The sequence below is a fragment of the Microcaecilia unicolor genome, chromosome 9 (assembly GCF_901765095.1).
Source record: "Microcaecilia unicolor chromosome 9, aMicUni1.1, whole genome shotgun sequence".
NCBI classification, from domain to species: Eukaryota; Metazoa; Chordata; class Amphibia; order Gymnophiona; family Siphonopidae; genus Microcaecilia; species Microcaecilia unicolor.
This window is the reverse complement of record NC_044039.1, coordinates 28,711,101-28,730,081: the sequence shown is the minus strand read 5'-3', so window position 1 is coordinate 28,730,081 and position 18,981 is coordinate 28,711,101. Positions and strand designations below refer to the sequence as shown.

General features: G+C 43.5%; 1 protein-coding gene across 1 annotated transcript in view; it reads left to right on the top strand.

Moving 5' to 3' along the window:
* Positions 1-18,981, top strand: part of STAB2 (stabilin 2) — a 270,647-nt gene that overhangs the window by 240,758 nt on the left and 10,908 nt on the right. The window contains exons 62-67 of the mRNA XM_030214413.1: positions 1,160-1,325; positions 4,879-4,985; positions 5,470-5,589; positions 10,621-10,785; positions 15,031-15,141; positions 15,586-15,714. Coding sequence (XP_030070273.1) covers positions 1,160-1,325; positions 4,879-4,985; positions 5,470-5,589; positions 10,621-10,785; positions 15,031-15,141; positions 15,586-15,714 — 798 coding nt within the window. The remainder of the gene's footprint in view (positions 1-1,159; positions 1,326-4,878; positions 4,986-5,469; positions 5,590-10,620; positions 10,786-15,030; positions 15,142-15,585; positions 15,715-18,981) is intronic.

Sequence of the window (18,981 nt, the reverse complement as noted above, 5' to 3'; positions counted from 1 at the left end):
AAGGGGGCTCCTATATGTGGGTACAGTGGATTTCTGGTGAGTTTTGTAGGGCTCACAGTTTCCTCCACAAGTATAACAGGTAGGGGGCGGTAGGAGCCTGGGTCCACCTGTCTGCCGTGCACTGCACCCAATACTACAGGGATTTGCATGCTGTTCTGATGGACCTGAGTATAACATCTGAGGGTGGCACAGAGGCTGGCACGTAATGTTTTTCATCACATTTTTGGGGGGTGGGAGGGGGTTAGTGACCACTGGGGAATAAGGGGAGGTCATTCCTGATTCCCTCCAGTGGTCATCTGGTTATTTAGGGCACCTTTTTGTGCCTTATTCGTTATAAAAACAGGTCTAGCTCAAAACGTCTGTTTTAGACCTGGACAGTTTGGTTTTGTTCCATTATGGCTGAAAAATGTCTAAGTGTTAGGAACGTCCAAGTTCTACCCTGAACACGCCCCTGGTATGCCCCCATGAGATTTAGACGCACTTCTGACGGACTTCAGAGAAAAATGTCTATAAATAGGTTTTGAAAATACGGATTTGGACGTTTTTTGTGAGAAAAACGTCCAAATGCAGACTTATGCCACTTTTTGGACGTTTTTCTCTTTTGAAAATGAGCCCAATTGTCTACCAATTAAGTGGGCTCCTCAGGTTGTGATCTTCCTTAAGCCTATGAAAGCTCTCAGTTGTTCAGGAGGAAAGAAGGTGTATTTCAATCCAAGATACGTAACTAAACATTTACACAGATATGCCAATAGAAAGGAAGCTCTCAAAGCGAATACCTACTGTCTATGGCCAGAAATAATTTCCTACATTCCTGTGTTGACTTGTACACATCAGGGTAAATCCAAACCTTTCTACCACAGAAAAGAGCTTGGGAGTTCCTAAAAAAATAATCTTATTACAGCTGTAATGGGACAGTAAATTCTTAATAAACTTTGAAACTTGAAAATTCTTACATAAGTGGTATACCATACCATACTTTGTATTGTTAGTTGCATATTTTTACTGCTGTAATTGTCTATTGCTCATGTTTGATTTATTCTTACTGTACACCACCTTGAGTGAATTCCTTCAAAAAGGTGGTAAACGAGTCTTAATAAATAAATAAATAATCCCACGTATCAAAGTTTATAAACATAAAACAATTGCTCTTCTGTTGCAGGGGGGATTCCACCTCTGTTCTGCAGGCTGGCTGGACGACAAAAGAGTAGCCTATCCGACAGCCTATTCCAGTAAGAATTGTGGCTTTGGTTTGGTTGGAATCATAGATTACGGTGAACGAGGCAACGTCAGTGAAATGTGGGATGTTTTCTGTTTCAGAGTAAAAGGTGAATGACTGCAAAACTCTCAGACTGTTTATTCAGAATGCTGAATTATAACTACACGTTTTCCCTCCCTCTGATATGGTTTTATGAAGCAACATCATGTAAGTCTTATGAGATTTATAGGGTTGGTGTCAAAACAGAAACAGTGAAATAACAAGGTCAATGTTGGAGAGAGCAGGGCTTCTCAAATATGTTCTGGAGAGCCCCCTGTCAATTAGGTTTTCTGGATATCCGGAATTAATTTTCATGAGGCCTGTAGTGGAGGCAGTGCATGGAAATCTATCTCATGTATATTCATTATGGATATCCTAAAACCCTGACCAGCTTGCAATTCCCAGCAGAGGTTTGGAAAGCCCTGATCTAGTATATTCCACAAAGGACAGTCAGTTACCTTGTCAGATCTGCAGGCTTGTTACCAATGTTCTGATTGATGACACGTTATCCCAGATAACTTATAAATTGTGGATATAGGAAGTTCACAATTTTCTATATTGACCTTTGATAAGAATAAAGGTGGTCTTGTGCGCCAAGATTTAAAAATGTATAACATGGCCACGCTGATATGCTAGATCCATGCAGATCATATGACAAATTTTCACCTGCTGGCCTAGTGAATGAGTGGTAAGTTTTCCTTACATTTAAGATCACCTTGCACATGATGGAGGGCAGCAAAAGGGAGGAAAGAATGAGGACAACGATGACCTTCATGCATCTGTTTAGACTTGCCTAGAGGTGGTGGAAAACTAGAGGGCAGAAAACATACTAGGCATCCCCTTTTTGACCTTAGTGAACAATCCTAATTTTGAGAGACATCAGGGAAACTCACCCTTTCAGGTATGGGTCAGTCAAGGATGTGCCAACCTGGAACATCTTGTAAAAATGGGTAAGGGACAAATACTCTCTTTTGTGTACATGAAATTGAAGTGGGGTTTACCCAATAGCCCTATGTTGCCCTATCTGCAAGCAAGACATTATTATAATGCTCTGCAGCAGCAGTATGGAGACAGGTGGCGTCAACGATCTTGATAGGAAACTTCTAAAAATTACCTCTTTCTTTAATAGACTTTCCTTCTGGTACAAGATGGGAAGGGATGCATGAGGTGAAAATCATTTAGAGCTCTTAGCACGAGAGTGCACTAAGTTTAATATGAATCGGAGAAAGTTTTTCTTCACTCAACGTGTAATTAAACTCTGGAATTCATTGCTAGAGAATGTGGTAAAGGCAGTTAGCTTAGCGGGGTTTAAAAAGGTCTGGACAGCTTCCTAAAGGAAAAGTCCTTAGACCATTATTAAATTGACTTGGGAAAATCCACTGCTTATTTCTGGGATAAGCAGCATAAAATGTATTGAACTTTTTCGGGATCTTGCCAGGTACTTGTGACCTGAATTGGCCACTGTTGGAAACAGGATGCTAGGCTTGATGGACCTTTGGTCTGTCCCAGTGTGGCAATACTTATATATTTATGTAAGGATGTGGGGAGGGAGCTGATGTTCGAGAGGTTGCTGAGATGTTTATGCCATAAGACCTATATATCTCTGGCGTGGGTAGCCAAAGTGGGATTATGGCTAGATGCTTGTATTAAGTGTAAGATCTGCGTAGCTATGCTATTACACTCTTTAACAGTATGCCTCAATCTTACAGCGTAGGTTAAGGAAATTCTATAAACTATTTAGTGGAATTATAACACACTGCTCCCGGGAGACAACCATTCCCTCTAAGAACAAAAGCTGCCCTGAGCCAAATCTAGGTTCATACGCATTGCACTGCTCTTGGTGAAAAAGGGGATTCTGCGATTTTGGATTGTAGAAGACAAACCACCCTTCCAGGGGTGGAAGCAGAGAATATGTGAAATCTGGCTTGTTTTTGAGCCGAGGACGCATAAGAAAAGCTACAAAAGTGGTATGGGATTTGCATTAAAAAACATATGAGGAGAGACTTGCTGACCTGAACATGTATACCCTGGAGGAAAGGAGAAACAGGGGTGATATGATACAGACGTTCAAATATTTGAAAGGTATTAATCCGTAAACAAACCTGTTCCAGAGATGGGAAGGCGGTATAACTAGAGGACATGAAATGAGGTTGAAGGAGGGCAGACTCAAGAAAAATGTCAGGAAGTATTTTTTCACGGAGAGAGTGGTGGATGCTTGGAATGCCCTCCGCGGGAGGCGGTGGAGATGAAAATGGTAACGGAATTCAAAAATGCTTGGGATAAACATAAAGGAATCCTGTTCAGAAGGAATGGATCCTCAGAAGCTTAGCGGAGATTGGGTGGCAGCACCGGTGGTTGGGAGGCGGGGCTAGTGGTTGGGAGGCGGGGCTAGTGCTGGGCAGACTTCTACGGTCTGTGCCCTGAAAATGGTAGATACAAATCAAGGTCAGGTATACATATAAAGTAGCGCATATGAGTTTATCTTGTTGGGCAGACTGGGTAGACCGTACAGGTCTTTTTCTGCCGTCACCTACTATATTACTCATGTTACTTAATTAGAAACAGTTATGGCACCACTACCTGCAGAAGAATCTTAAGCAATTAGGATGATGATGTGATGGGTTTCTGCCTGCTCTAGCCCCCACCTCCCACCCCCTCCACCACAGACACATTTACCAAAATAAGACCATACTACATGAAATGTGTAAAATGGTAGAACTGGGATTGCCAAAAAGATGAATGGTAAAATGTAAGTGAGTGAGGGGCAAAAGGATGGTATGAGTGAGTTGAGGAGGGAGGAAAACTAAAAAGGTTGTGGAGTATCAAACATATAAACGGCGAGTGACCGTACTCACTCGCAAATGCGCAGTAGAGACCTTCTCTGCCCCGCCCCCGCGTCAATACGTGATGACGGGGGGGCGGAACACAGAGGGTCTGTACTGCGCATTTCTGAGGGAGGGACACCGCCGTCTAACGCTCCCCCCACCCGAGTCGCCGCCGCCCCGCCACCCACCTTCTACCCGGTCAGGCCCTTGCTCCACTATTGAAACAGCGAGGGTCCGGGAATGCAGCACTGAGCTCTGCTGAGCTGCCGACATCGCCCTTCGTTCTTCTTCTCTGCCTCTGTCCCGCCCTCGATGACGTTACGTCACACGAGGGCGGGACAGGCAGAGAAGAAGAACGAAGGCCGACGTCGGCAGCTCAGCAGAGCTCAGTGCTGCGTTCCCGGACCCTCGCTGTTTCAATAGCGGAGCAAGGGCCCGGCCGGGTGGAAGGTGGGTGGTGACGGATCGGTGGGGGTGGGAGTGGGGGGCAGCGGCGAACTCGGCGGCGGGGGCGGGCCTTTCAACCCCCCCTTCCTATAATAGCCCGTTTTTACGGGCTCAAAGGCTAGTTAGTAAATAAACCATTAAAGAATGTTATAAATGGTGTTAAACATAAGCAATGAGATATTTGATTGTTCAGTTATATGTTGGCTGTTGATTGTTAAAGTATATGAGGAGCAAATAGCCCCATATTGTGTAATCAACACAAACTGTAATAAAGATATAAATGCAAAAGGAAGTTCACCGGAAAAGTGCACCTGCCTAGCTCACTCTCCCAAATCTTGGTTTGCTTTACAGATGTGGAGTGTACGTGTAAAGTTGGCTATGTAGGAGATGGCTACACCTGCAGTGGAAATATGCTGCAGGTCTTGTCGTCTTTCCCCATGTTTGCAAATTTTCTATCGGTATGTACTAAAAATCCACCTCGGGACATTTTTATCACCTTTTGGTTTTCATGGCCTGGCGGTTTCGTCCACTTCCTGTATTTTCCTGTTAAGCCAGAACCTGCCTGCTTTGGGCTGTAGCACCATTGACTTCATTTGAAATGACCCAAGGTTTATTCCCTGGTTCTTATACTCCTTTCCTTGCTCACTTAGCCCAGTCATCACATTACCAGTTCTTAGACAGGAGCCACAGATTAGAGCTCCCTTGAGAAGCTTTCTTTATATATACTGTAGTAACAAGATTTAGCTAACATTGCACATTACAAATGAATATTAACCAAACCGAAGAACCAAGGAATCCATATTACACCAGGCTGCATTTATTTATCTTTATTATAATACCTCCGTTTATTGTATTTGCGGTTGTTTCTTCTTTTTACCTAGAAAGGTAAGTCAGATTTGATTTTTAAAAAAGTAATGAAGTTATATTTTTGTACCTGAATAGAAAATGTTAGCATATGCTGACAGCTCAGTGAAAGGGAAGGAGTTTCTGAACTTCCTCAGTAACTTATCAGTCGAAGCCACCCTTTTTGCACCGAAGAATGATTGGCTGAGTGAAAACGAGGTGAGGATTGTTCTTATTTAATTTAATCTTTGAATTTATTTGCTGTTGCACGCTTTGTGAATCATTTTAACACACTTGAAGGCAGATTTTAGATAGAATATAGAAGTTGGAAGTGAGATGTCCAGGTCAGGACATGGCAAATTCCAGTAGTATTTTAGAAAAGGATTTGCCAATGTAAAGCCTTTTCTAAATGCATTTTATTGACGTACATCTTTTTTTTTCCACTTGTAGCTCAAGGTGAGTTACATTCAGGTACACTAGGTAGTTCCCTGTCCCAGGAGGACTCACCATGTAAGCTTGTACCAGAGGCAATAGAAGGTTAAGTGACTTGCCCAAAATCACAAGGAGCAGCAGTAGGATTCGAACTGGTGTTCAATCTGCTGGTCTAACCATTAGGCTATTCCATTTGTGCTGATTATATTTATTTGTTTGTTTGTTTGTTTGTTTGTTTGTTGCATTTGTATTCCACATTTTCCCACCTATTTGCAGGCTCAATGTGGCTTACAATGTACAGTAATGGCGATCGCCAATTCCGGATCAAGAAATACAGAGTGGTATTGTAGTAAAATCCGTACATGGCAAAGTAAATTAAGCAGTCAAGTGTTACAGATTCTTTTCTGGAATTAAGAAATCAAGTGGTACTGCGTTCAAGTTCAGTAATTGACAAAGTAGGTGAAGTAGTCAAGTTTTGAAAGTTCATTTTTGTCTATTTCTAGTATCGGTTTCATTGTCTGGTATTTAGGATGGATCACTTGTGGTATGCCTTTTTGAACAGGTTGGTTTTTAGTAATTTTGCGGAAGTTTGTTAAGTCATGCATTGATTTTATGGCGTTTGGTAGTGCATTCCATAATTGCGTGCTTATGTATGAGAAGCTGGATGAATATGCTGATTTAAATTTTAGTCCCCTGCAGCTAGGGTAGTGGAGGTTCAGGAATGTTTGTGCTGACCTTTTTGTGTTCCTGGTTGGTAAGTCTAGGAGGTCTGTCATGTAGATTGGAGCTTTGCGTGTGGAGGAGTGGCCTAGTGGTTAGGGTGGTGGACTCTGGTCCTGGCGAACTGAGTTTGATTCCCACTTCAGGCATAGGCAGCTCCTTGTGACTCTGGGCAAGTTACTTAACCCTCCATTGCCCCATGTAAGCCACATTGAGCCTGCCATGAGTGGGAAAGCGCGGGGTGCAAATGTAACAAAACAAAAAAAAAAATTTTACAACTGTCAACATCTAAAACATCAACAGGAGCAACACAGCAACATACATGCCTCAGTGTTGACACTTAGGGGTCCTTATACTAAGCCATGGTAAAACGTGGCCTGTGGTAATGTTGGCATGTGCTTTTGGCACATACTGAGCCATTTTTTTTTACCCTGGCTGGGAAAAGACTTTTTTAATGGGGACAATACAGTAAAACCTCGGTTTTCGTCGATAATTCGTCCGAAAATAATCGACGAAAACCGAGGCATAAGAAATTTTTCTTTTACATGAATAAAAAAGACTAATGTATTATTATTATTATTATTATTATTACATTTGTACCTCGCGCTTTCCCACTCAAAGCAGGTTCAATGCGGCTTACATAGTAATAAGGATTACAGGATATTGATGAGAAAATAAAAATTAAATATAACAGAATAACAAAAGTGAAAGGTAGGTAAAGAGGGAGAGGGGTGAAGGAGTAGGAGAGGTGTGAGCAAGGGTAGAAGAGGCAGGAGGGGGATGGGTACAGGATAAGCAAATGGAATTTTGATTGGAAAGATAGCCAAGGTCATTGTCATCTGGATATGTGATGGGTAGTAGGATTCATAGAATTAGTTTGGGTCATTAGAACAGATGGGTTTTTAGTGATTTCCGGAAGGGTAGATCTGATAGTTCTTGGGAGGGCATAAGGTGTGCATGTGATAATGTGGCTCTTTGGTGTGGCTATAGAATAAACGAACATTTAACATGGCATTTACCTTTCTGAAGACTCTTCTTGGTGTATGGAAGATGGAGAGAGAGGAGCAGATATTATTGTTTGGAAGGGGGATCCCCCTCCATAAGGTCCCATGATAAGAGCAGAGGCACTGAACCAGAAGCAGCAGTGTGGGCAAAACGACGACATTTTTATCATCTGAGAGCAGGCAGTGATCCCACAACCAAAAACAACGCGCCAGAAGAATGCCACAGGAGAACGCCCCAGAAGAACGCCACGGGAGAACGCAAAATTAGCAGCGTGGGCACGCTGACGAATTCCGAGGCGACCGACGAAAACCGAGACAAAATTTTCGCTAAAAAAATCGACGATAACCGAAAACCGAGGTTTCACTGTATATGGCTGTGTGCTAAAATTAAAAGCAGTACAAGCAATTTACTGCCTGAGCCCTTACCACAACCCATTGCCCTATGGGTAAGGGCCCATGCACTACATGTGTGGTACTAGTCTTACCGCCATCCATTGCCCTCTGGGTAAGGGCCCACGCACTACATGTGTGGTATTAATCTTACTGCCACCCATTGCCCTATGGGTAATGGCCCACACACTACATGTGTGGTACTAATGCAGTGTGCGCCAGTATGGCCATGCTGCCAATTACTGCTGGGAATGCCCCCATGGTAGAAAATAGAAAAATATTTTCTACTGCGGGAAACAACGAACGCCAACTTCAAAATTACCACCAGGTAGGCGTGCTAACCGGGCAGTAGTGTCGATTTGGCATGCGCTACACGTGTGGTAGCCCTACTGTCACTTTATAAAAGGGCCCCTTGTGTATTGGTATGTCAAAACATAGACATGTAAGTGCCAACAAACAGGCATGTATGTCTCCCATTTAGAATCCTACACATCTAAGTCCTGCCAATTAAGCACAGAGCCTGCAATTATTCAGCACAATCAATTATGGAGGCAAAAAACACTGTGCAATGAAGGGAGTGGCCTCCTCTAATCCCTCCAGTAGAGCGCTACCCAAAACCTAGACATGCCCTGGGGCAGCTGTATGTCCTGATGTTGTTTTCTGCAAGCATAGACATGTGTTCTCCTTCTGAAATGGGGAATACGTGTGTATTATTTTAGCCCCACCTAAAACATACCCAGACCATGCCCCCTTGACATATGCATGTATGGGAGACACAAAGCAGTTTTGCAGGGAAGCGTAATCATAGAAAGAAGGTCAAACTTGAAGAGCAGGATAACTTTGAGGCTTACATTTATGCCCTGATCGTGACCATAACATTTCATTGGCAACAAAACCCCAAATTCTCGATCTGAAAGACTAAACTGATAGACTGCAAGAATGAAATTTTAAGCTAGCCCCATAGATGGCAAGAAAGTGGTATATGACACAGTGAAGCTTATTTTCAAAAGAGAATGGTGCCCATCTTTCGACACAAATCGGGAGATGGGCATCCTTCTCCCAGGGTCACCCAAATCAGCATAATCAAAAGCCGATTTTGGGTGTCCCCAACTGCTTCCCATCGCGGGGCCAACCAAAGTTCCCAGGGGCATGTCGGAGGCGTAGCAAAGGCGGGACTGGGGCGTGCCTAACAGATGGGCATCCTCGAGCGATAATGGAAAAAAGAAGGGTGTCCCTGATGGGCACTTGGCCGACTTTACTTGGTCAATTTTTTTCTTACGACCAGCCTCAAAAAGGTGCCTGAACTGACCAGATGACCACCGGAGGGAATCGGGGATGACCTCCCCTGACTCCCCTAGTGGTGACTAACCCCCTCCCACCCTGAAAAAAACAACTTTAAAAACTTTTTTTGCCAGCCTCAAATATCATACTCCGGTCCATCGCAGCAGTGTGCAGGTCCCTGGGGGGGGGGGGGGGGGGGGGAGGTGTGTGTGTGTCAGCGGAGGCATAGCGAAGGCGTGAATGTCCTTCTTTCAAACATTTTGGATGTCCTGAACTGCCCCCCCCCCCCCCCCCCCCACACACACACACACACACAGGGATGGCCATATTTCAAGGAAGTGGAGTAGTGCTTAGAGCAATCCAGAGATGGCTGGTTCAAATCCCACTGCTACTACTTGTGATCCAAAATCCAAATAAATAAATAAAGGGGGTGTTAGAGGCATAGTGAAGGCATGGACGTCGTCCTCACTGAAACATCCACATTTTGGGCGTCCTCAACTGCCCATCGCAGGGATGGAGGCAAAAAAAAAAAAGACGTCCCTGATGAGCACTTGGATGTTTTCACCTAGACTTGTGTTTTGTTAAGGTTGTAGACGGCAATTTATTTCAGGTTGTAGATGGCTATTATACACACAGCTTGTCTGCGTGTATGAAGCCATCTTTGGCATGCGCAGAGCAGCCACGCATAACGCTTGGCTGCTCTGCACTGGCTTCCCCTCCTTAGGAAGGAAATCGCATGCAAATGAGCTAACAGCGAGCAGCTCATTTGCATGCGATTTCCTTCATGCATGCCCGTTCCTTTCCGAATCACTAAGGGATTGGTAAGGGAAGGGCTTTTTCCGTTCAGTTAATGTATCAGTTAGTCCACTGCAGTGCCCCCTAGGGTGCCCGGTTGGTGTCCTGGCATGTCAGGGGGACCAGTACACTACAAATGCTGGCTCCTCCCATGACCAAATGAGTTGGATTTGGTCGTTTTTGAGATGGGCATCCTCGGTTTCCATTATCGCCGAAAACCGGGGATGACCATCTCTAAGGTCGACCATCTCAACATTTATGTTGAATATCTCTAAGGTCGACCTAAATGTTAAGATTTGGGCGTCCCTGACCGTATTATAGAAACGAAAGATGGCCACCCATCTTGTTTCGATAATACGGGTTTCCCCACCCCTTCGCGGGGACGTCCTGCGAGGACGCCCTCAGGAAAACTTGAGCGCCCCCGTTCGATTATGCCCCTCAGTGTGAGCCAAATATTAGGTATGACAAGAAAAGAGGGATTGAAGACTGTACCATTATGGAAGCTGTCTGTATGCTATTAGATGTTATATCTTCACAAATTGTTATTGTGCTTTTTGTCTTTGGCTGTAGTTAAATAAACACATTTTTAAAAACAGTCTTATGCTGTATTTTTCTTCCTGGATTACAGACACTTTCTGGACGAGACATAGAATATCACATCGCCAATGAGAGCATGTTCTTTTATAATGATTTGGCCAATGAGAGCACTCTGCAAACCAGGATAGGTAACAGGTTACTCATTACATCCAGCAATGACCTGGATCACAAACTTTTCTCTTCTCAGAATCAACAGGTAACAATTTATCTCTCTCTTTTGTCTCAAGATTTTTGCTTTTGTTTTATTCATACACCTGAACTAGCCAGATAATAGGGAGTAATGCATTATTGAGGGTGGGGACACATAAATCACAATTCAAGGTACTGATCTAAACCCAGAGCTTTTATTGAGGGGGTACTTGGGGGTACTGAGTACTGGCACCTTTTTCATCGTCTGCTAAAATTGATCCGTGGTCCCTAAGTTTTAATGAAAAAGCTCAGGCCCTACACACCAATTCTGCCTTGTCATAGATTCTGTGACTGGTTGCAGGGGGCCTGGTTATTATGGGGTGGGTCCCTGGGTGACCTGGCATTTGAGTACCGGAACTTTTTACGCTAGAAAAAAATGCACTGTCTAAACCTCTCCCCCTATCTGATTATTATTATAGGATGGGTTTCCTTTCTTATGATTCTGTAATTGTAAATATATGACCCGATAAAGCTCACAAGGTTAATGGGAATGTTGCAGATTGTTTTCATCCATCTTACTGTTTGTAAGGTTTTGGATGTGGTACATTACAAAAGCCTCAGAGTGAGGTCTTCATTCACAAGGGAGAAGTAGTTATAGATACTTTTCATTCTGGGGCACTAATCTGCAGAATATATAGTAGTATCTGTTCTTTTATTTATTTATAACAGCATTTATATCCCACAATTATACAAAATGAATGGGTTCAATATGGCTAACAAATTTTAAAGTAGTAACATATTCGATAGTGTTGTTTGTGGTAAGTCAGGGAGAGTGGTGTGCTGAGGGTGTGCGGGGCTGACGATTCTTGGTTTCGGCTATGCAGAACCGTGCTCAGGGAAGAATTTCCTGAAGGGAAAAGCTTAGAGATGTTTGCAAAATTCTAGGTAGTTAGTCACTTGTCTTAGGTTGTTAGGAAGGAAGTTCCACCATTTGGTGCTAATGTAAGAGAATTACGACAAGGGGTCATTTAGTTAGTGCATTTATATGCCAGCCTCTTCCCAAAAAATCTGAGCCCAAAGTGGTTTACAAAAATAAAAAAAATCAGAAAAGAAAAAAAGATTTCATGGTACAGAGAAGCCTTTTGAGAAATAAACTGTCTTCAAATTTCGGTAAAATATGACGAACAGAAACAGGAAGAGAGTTCCATAGTGAAGCGACCTGGTAAGGAAAGGATTGCTCCCATAGGAGCTGACTCTGTGGACACTGTGGGTGCTTGAGCACCACCAATATTGAGAAAATTCCATGTATGTGCCCAGAGAGGGGTTATTTCCACTGGGCTTAGCACCCACAATAATTTTGAAAAGTTGGCTCTTATGCATTTGCTCCAATAGCTTTTTGACGTGAATTGCTTCGAAAGAAGGAAAGAGCAACATGCCAAAGGTAGAACTTCATCGAACCACAATGCCACAGGGACAGCAGACTACTGATAGGAACTCTTCTGGGGTCAATCTGTTAAAAAAATTTAAAAGCAAAACAAAATGTCTTTAAAATAATTCTCTCATGCCCTGGAAGCCAGTGACGATCATATTAAAGAGAGCTTCCATGATCAAATCTGCTCCCCTTGCCTTTTAGTCTAGAACTATGATTTTAAAAAAAAAATTAAAGTAACCATCAGGACAGAGGTCTTGTAAATTAGAAGTATCCAAATCCCTAAGCCAGTTTTCTGAAATAAATGCCAGGACTAAATCAGAGTCACATATCAAATCTCTAATAATATGTGTCTTGTTGTTAAGTGATCTTGCATTGCAGGGAACCAGAGTCACGGAATCCAGAGTAAAATCATAGTCAGCATGGGGAATGGGTCTCAAGTTCTGATAAGGCCTTCATTGGCTTTGACATTAACTGTAACAACTTCTATTTCCAATTAAAACTGAAATATTGATGGTAATGAGATGGAAGCTCTAGGGATTGAATACTGACAAATCCCAGCGCCACCCGAGAACCACAAAAGCAGCTTTATACAAAAAAAAAGTGGCTTCATCATGGTAATACAAACTCACGATTAAAAAAAAAAAAAAAGAGCTTGAGAATCAACTCTTAGGTAGTCTAACAACTCTTAGGTAGTATGCCCCTTAGGCATACTAAGGGGCACTGCACGCTCCTTAGGTGTGCCTCTTCAGCAGCACACCTGAGCCAACGCGAGTTTTCAAGCCACAAGCAGGGTGGGTGAAGATGATGTCATTCCAATAACTCTTTCTACATTGGTTTTATGATCTTTGAATCATGAGAAACAATCAAGTTGAAGTGTGTAAGATTACATTTAGCTATCAGTAAAATCATGTGTAGTGTCACTGTTCTGGCCATCATCGTTGGATGTCTTTCTGAAAAGTACAGCAAAGCTCCACAGCAGGGTAGAAAAAGATACTTCACATCTGGAGACACCTTTTCTACAGCCATAGAGAAGCAGTGAATGCAGTTCTTAACAGGCAGTACACAGTAACATAGTAACATACTATATTACAATGTTACAGCCATAGAGCTCTGGAATTCATTGCCGGAAAATGTGGTGAAGGCGGTTAGCTTAGCAGAGTTTAAAAAGGGGTTGGACGGTTTCCTAAAGGACAAGTCCATAAACCGCTACTAAACGGACTTGGAAAAATCCAAAATCCCACGAATAACATGTATAGAATGTTTGTACATTTGGGAAGCTTGCCAGGTGCCCTTGGCCTGGATTGGCCGCTGTCGTGGACAAGATGCTGGGCTCGATGGACCCTTGGTCTTTTCCCAGTATGGCATTACTTATGTACTTATGTACTTATGTGAATGCAGTACTTCCAGGCAGTACAACCTTCCACCTCTGTTACTGCATTTGTGGCTTACAGTTGTGCTAGAAAACTAGTACTTTCATGGTAGAAGCTTTCTCATGATGAGGCAGGAACAGGGATGCCCAAGGGTATCTGATGCCCTAGGCAAGCTTTCAGCCTTGTTCCCTCCCCCACCCCCCATCCAGATGTGGCTTAAGGCCCACCCACTCCCCAATTGTCCAACATTTCCCCTTCTCCTCCTTACCTTCCTCTGATGACCACCATCTGCCCTTACTGTTACCCTCCCCCTTCCTACTCCCATGCAAGATGTGCAGAATTTCATCTGTCCTAACTATTGTCTCCCATATCCAGCATCTCATCTCTCCTTTCCTAACCCCCTCTCCCTCCTCCATCCAGCGTCTCCCCATTTTTCCCTCCCCCCTTCTGGGCCTGCTGCTCCAACCTTACCTCCATGTAGGCTGGAAGCAAAAATAAATCAGAATGGTACAGGGCCTTCCCTTCCAGCGCAAGCTCACACTCCAGTGCTGCTGAGTCCCACCCCTCTGACACCAACATCCTATCAGAGGGGATGGGACATAACAAGACTTGAGTATGGTTGAGCACTGAAAGGCCTCATGCTGGCTCACAGTAGCTTCAAAGTGCTACTCACCTGCTGAGCTGGAGCTACCCCATACCAGACAAATGCACAGTCCACCTAATACAGGGATTTGTAACTGTCTTTTTAAGGCACAGACTATATAAGTCTGCCCAGCACTATCCCCTCCTCCCAACCACCAGCTCCGCCTCCCACCACCGGATCTGGCACAGACCGTATAAGTCCGCCCACCACTATCTTCGCCTCCCAACCACCAACCCCTCTTCCCCCCACCGGCTCTGCCACCCAATTTTGGCTAAGCTTCTGAGGATCCATTCCTTCTGCACAGGATTCCTTTATGTATATCCCACGGAATTCAAACATGCGTGGGATATACATAAAGGAATCCTGTGCAGAAGGAATGGATCCTCAGAAGCTTAGCCAAAATTGGGTGGCAGAGCCGGTGGGGGGAAGAGGGGTTGGTGGTTGGGAGGCGAAGATAGTGGTGGGCAGACTTATACGGTCTGTGCCAGATCTGGTGGTGGGAGGCGGGACTGGTGGTTGGGAGGCGGGGAATAGTGCTGGGCAGACTTATAAGGTCTGTGCCCTGAAAAAGACAGGCACAAATCAAGGTAAGGTATACACATGAGTTAATCTTGTTGGGCAGACTGGATGGACCGTGTAGGTCTTTTTCTGCCGTCATCTACTATGTTACTATGGCCCTGGGGCAGGAAGGGAAAGATGGGCAAAAAGGTGAAAACTATTAAACTCTCACTTACTCAACAGCTCATCAACTCCATCTAGGCAGAAAGTACAGGTTAAAATTTTTTTTTAATAGTGTAAATGGTAGTGTTCATTTTTCACATATAAGAAAATCTTGAGACTACCCTGTGTTATTGTTATCTTGCCTAGAACGAGAGCCGATTTGTTAATGGAAGAGCTATTCTTCAGTGGGATATATTTGCTTCAAATGGAATAATCCATGTCATCTCAGAACCTTTAAAAGCTCCACTTGAGCTCCCTGTAAGTGTTATCTTTTTACTAAAAAAAAAAAAATATTAATTCAAAATGTGTCCAAATATTGTCAGTTGGTGCCTGATCATTGAGTGTAATTCGTCCTTAACCTTTGTGAAACATGGCTTGTGCAAGCTGTGGAATAGTACCCGAAACACGGCCCATGTCGAGTGCATGAATTAAAGACACATCTCTATTTCAAAAATTGGGTTTATGAATTAAAGGCCCATCCCTATTTTGAAGGCTCTTGCGGCTGTTTTTTGTTGATTATGTTACTATTTGCCATTGGGTTGCCTTTTGTATTTACTTCAGAACCAGGTCATTATTTTTAATCACAGATTGCCATGTTGTTTTCAACATTGTTAAGTTGGGAAAAGAACACTTCCAACTGTATTAAACAATATTTGGGATCCTAACACACCACCACATTCCAATAATTTTGTTTGTAATTAGGCTGCTCTTCACGCTGGACACGGAGCTGGCATCTTTTTCATTACCATCCTGCTGGTTGGACTCACAGCTCTGGCTGGGTACTTATACAAGAAATACAACAAAGGACAATTCCGCTTCCAGCGATTCAAGGTAGGAAGAATTGGTCAAAGCTCCATAACGTATAATTAGATCAATAAAATAATTTATCAGAGGTCTAAAGCCGTTACAAAGAAGAGACTGATCACAGTCCATCTAACCAATTACAGGGGGTTCTTTTACTAAGTTGTGCCGAAAAGTGGCCTATGCTGGTGTGGACATGTGCGCAGGTCCATTTTTCAGTGCATCTGCAAAAAAGGCCTTTTTTGGCCCAAAATGGATGTCCAGCAAAATGAAAATTGGCGCGCATCCATTTTGGGCCTGAGACCTTACTGCCACCCATTCACAGTGGTAAGGTCTCATGCATTAACCAGGCGGTAAACAGCGCGCATACAATGCCGATAACCGCCCGGTTAGCACCAAATGCTTGAAATTTTCTGACATGCGTAGTGGGCACACGTAAAAAATGAAATTACCACTTGGGCCACATGGTAGCCAGGTGGTAGTTCTGGATTGGTGCGCATTGGGTGCACGGTGGTGCCTACGCGGCTTAGTAAAAGGGCCCCACAATGACTAATGAAATTAAACAAAATAACACCTTAACAAAGCATCATACAGCCTACACCCATCCACTAAACACAAGTTCAAGTTCATTTTATTTGTTATGCCACAAATTTTCTAAAAGAAATGTAAGGTTTGGAAGCAAATCTTCAGGATGAAGATAAAGCCTTATTTGACTTTCTAATATCGATTGCTTTGAAAATGATAATTAACCACTGGGTTAATGTAACATCTATACACGCAAGGGACATAAGATTTCTTGATGAAATCAAGGACAGCTTCATGGAACAGCTAGTTCAGGAGCCGACAAGAGAAGGAAAAATACTAGACTTAGTCCTTAGTGGTGCTCATGATCTAGTGCAGGGGGTAACGATACGAGGGCCGCTTGATAACAGTGATCATAATATGATCGGTTTTGATATTGGCATTGAAGGAAGTGAAACTAGGAAATCAAGTACGCTAGCGTTTAACTATAGAAAAGGTGATTACGACAAAATGAGAAAAATGGTGAAAAAAAGACTGAAAGGAGCAGCTCGCAGAGTAAAAAACTTGCATCAGGCGTGGATGCTGTTTAAAAACACCATCCTGGAGGTTCAGGACAAATATATTCCACGTATTAGAAAAAAGGGAAAAAAGACTAAACGTCAGCCGGCGTGGCTAAACAGTAAGATAAAGGAAATCATTAGAGCCAAAAAACAATCCTTCAGAAAGTGGAGAAGAGAACCAACTGAAAGTAACAGGATAGATCATAAGGAATGCCAAGCCAAATGCAAAGCGGAGATAAGGAGGGCAAAAAAGGACTTTGAGAAGAAATTAGCGTTGGAAGCAAAAATACATAGTAAAAATTTTTTTAGATACATTAAAAGCAGGAAACCGGCCAAAGAGTCGGTTGGGCCGCTGGACGAAAATGGTGTTAAAGGGGCGATCAAGGAGGACAAAGCCGTAGCGGAGAAATTAAATGAATTCTTTGCTTCGGTCTTCACCGAGGAGGATTTGGGGGGGACACCGGTGCCGGAAAGAATATTTGAAGCGGGGGAGTCGGAGAAACTAAACAAATTCTCTGTAACCTTGGAGGATGTAATGGGTCAGTTCAGCAAGCTGAAGAGTAGTAAATCACCGGGACCTGATGGTATTCATCCCAGAGTATTAATAGAACTAAAAAATGAACTTGCGGAGCTACTGTTAGAAATATGCAATCTGTCCCTAAAATCGAGTGTAGTACCGGAAGACTGGAGGGTAGCCAATGTTACTCCGATTTTTAAGAAGGGTTCCAGAGGAGATCCGGGAAATTATAGACCGGTGAGTCTGACGTCGGTGCCGGGCAAGATGGTGGAGGCTATTATTAAGAATAAAATTGCAGAGCATATACAAAAACATGGACTGATGAGACAAAGTCAGCACGGATTTAGTGAAGGGAAGTCTTGCCTCACCAATCTAATGCATTTTTTTGAGGGGGTAAGCAAACATGTGGACAATGGGGAGCCGGTTGATATTGTATATCTGGATTTTCAGAAGGCGTTTGACAAAGTGCCGCACGAAAGACTCCTGAAGAAATTGCAGAGTCATGGAATCGGAGGTAGGGTATTATTATGGATTAAGAACTGGTTGAAAGATAGGAAGCAGAGAGTAGGATTGCGTGGCCAGTATTCTCAGTGGAGGAGGGTAGTTAGTGGGGTCCCGCAGGGGTCTGTGCTGGGTCCGTTGCTTTTTAATGTATTTATAAATGACCTAGAGATGGGAATAACTAGTGAGGTAATTAAATTCGCCGATGACACAAAATTATTCAGGGTCGTCAAGTCGCAGGAGGAATGTGAACGATTACAGGAGGACCTTGCGAGACTGGGAGAATGGGCGTGCAAGTGGCAGATGAAGTTCAATGTTGACAAGTGCAAAGTGATGCATGTGGGTAAGAGGAACCCGAATTATAGCTACGTCTTGCAAGGTTCCGCGTTAGGAGTTACGGATCAAGAAAGGGATCTGGGTGTCGTCGTCGATGATACGCTGAAACCTTCTGCTCAGTGTGCTGCTGCGGCTAGGAAAGCGAATAGAATGTTGGGTGTTATTAGGAAGGGTATGGAGTCCAGGTGTGTGGATGTTATAATGCCGTTGTATCGCTCCATGGTGCGACCGCACCTGGAGTATTGTGTTCAGTACTGGTCTCCGTATCTCAAAAAAGATATAGTAGAATTGGAAAAGGTACAGCGAAGGGCGACGAAAATGATAGTGGGGATGGGACGACTTTCCTATGAAGAGAGGCTGAGAAGGCTAGGGCTTTTCAGCTTGGAGAAGAGACGGCTGAGGGGAGATATGATAGAAGTGTATAAAATAATGAGTGGACTGGATCGGGTGGATGTGAAGCGACTGTTCACGCTATCCAAAAATACTAGGACTAGAGGGCATGAGTTGAAGCTACAGTGTGGTAAATTTAAAACAAATCGGAGAAAATTTTTCTTCACCCAACGTGTAATTAGACTCTGGAATTCGTTGCCGGAGAACGTGGTATGGGCGGTTAGCTTGACGGAGTTTAAAAAGGGGTTAGATAGATTCCTAAAGGACAAGTCCATAGACCGCTATTAAATGGACTAGGAAAAATTCCGCATTTTTAGGTATAACTTGTCTGGAATGTTTTTACGTTTGGGGAGCGTGCCAGGTGCCCTTGACCTGGATTGGCCACTGTCGGTGACAGGATGCTGGGCTAGATGGACCTTTGGTCTTTCCCAGTATGGCACTACTTATGTACTTATGTACTTATGAAGAATA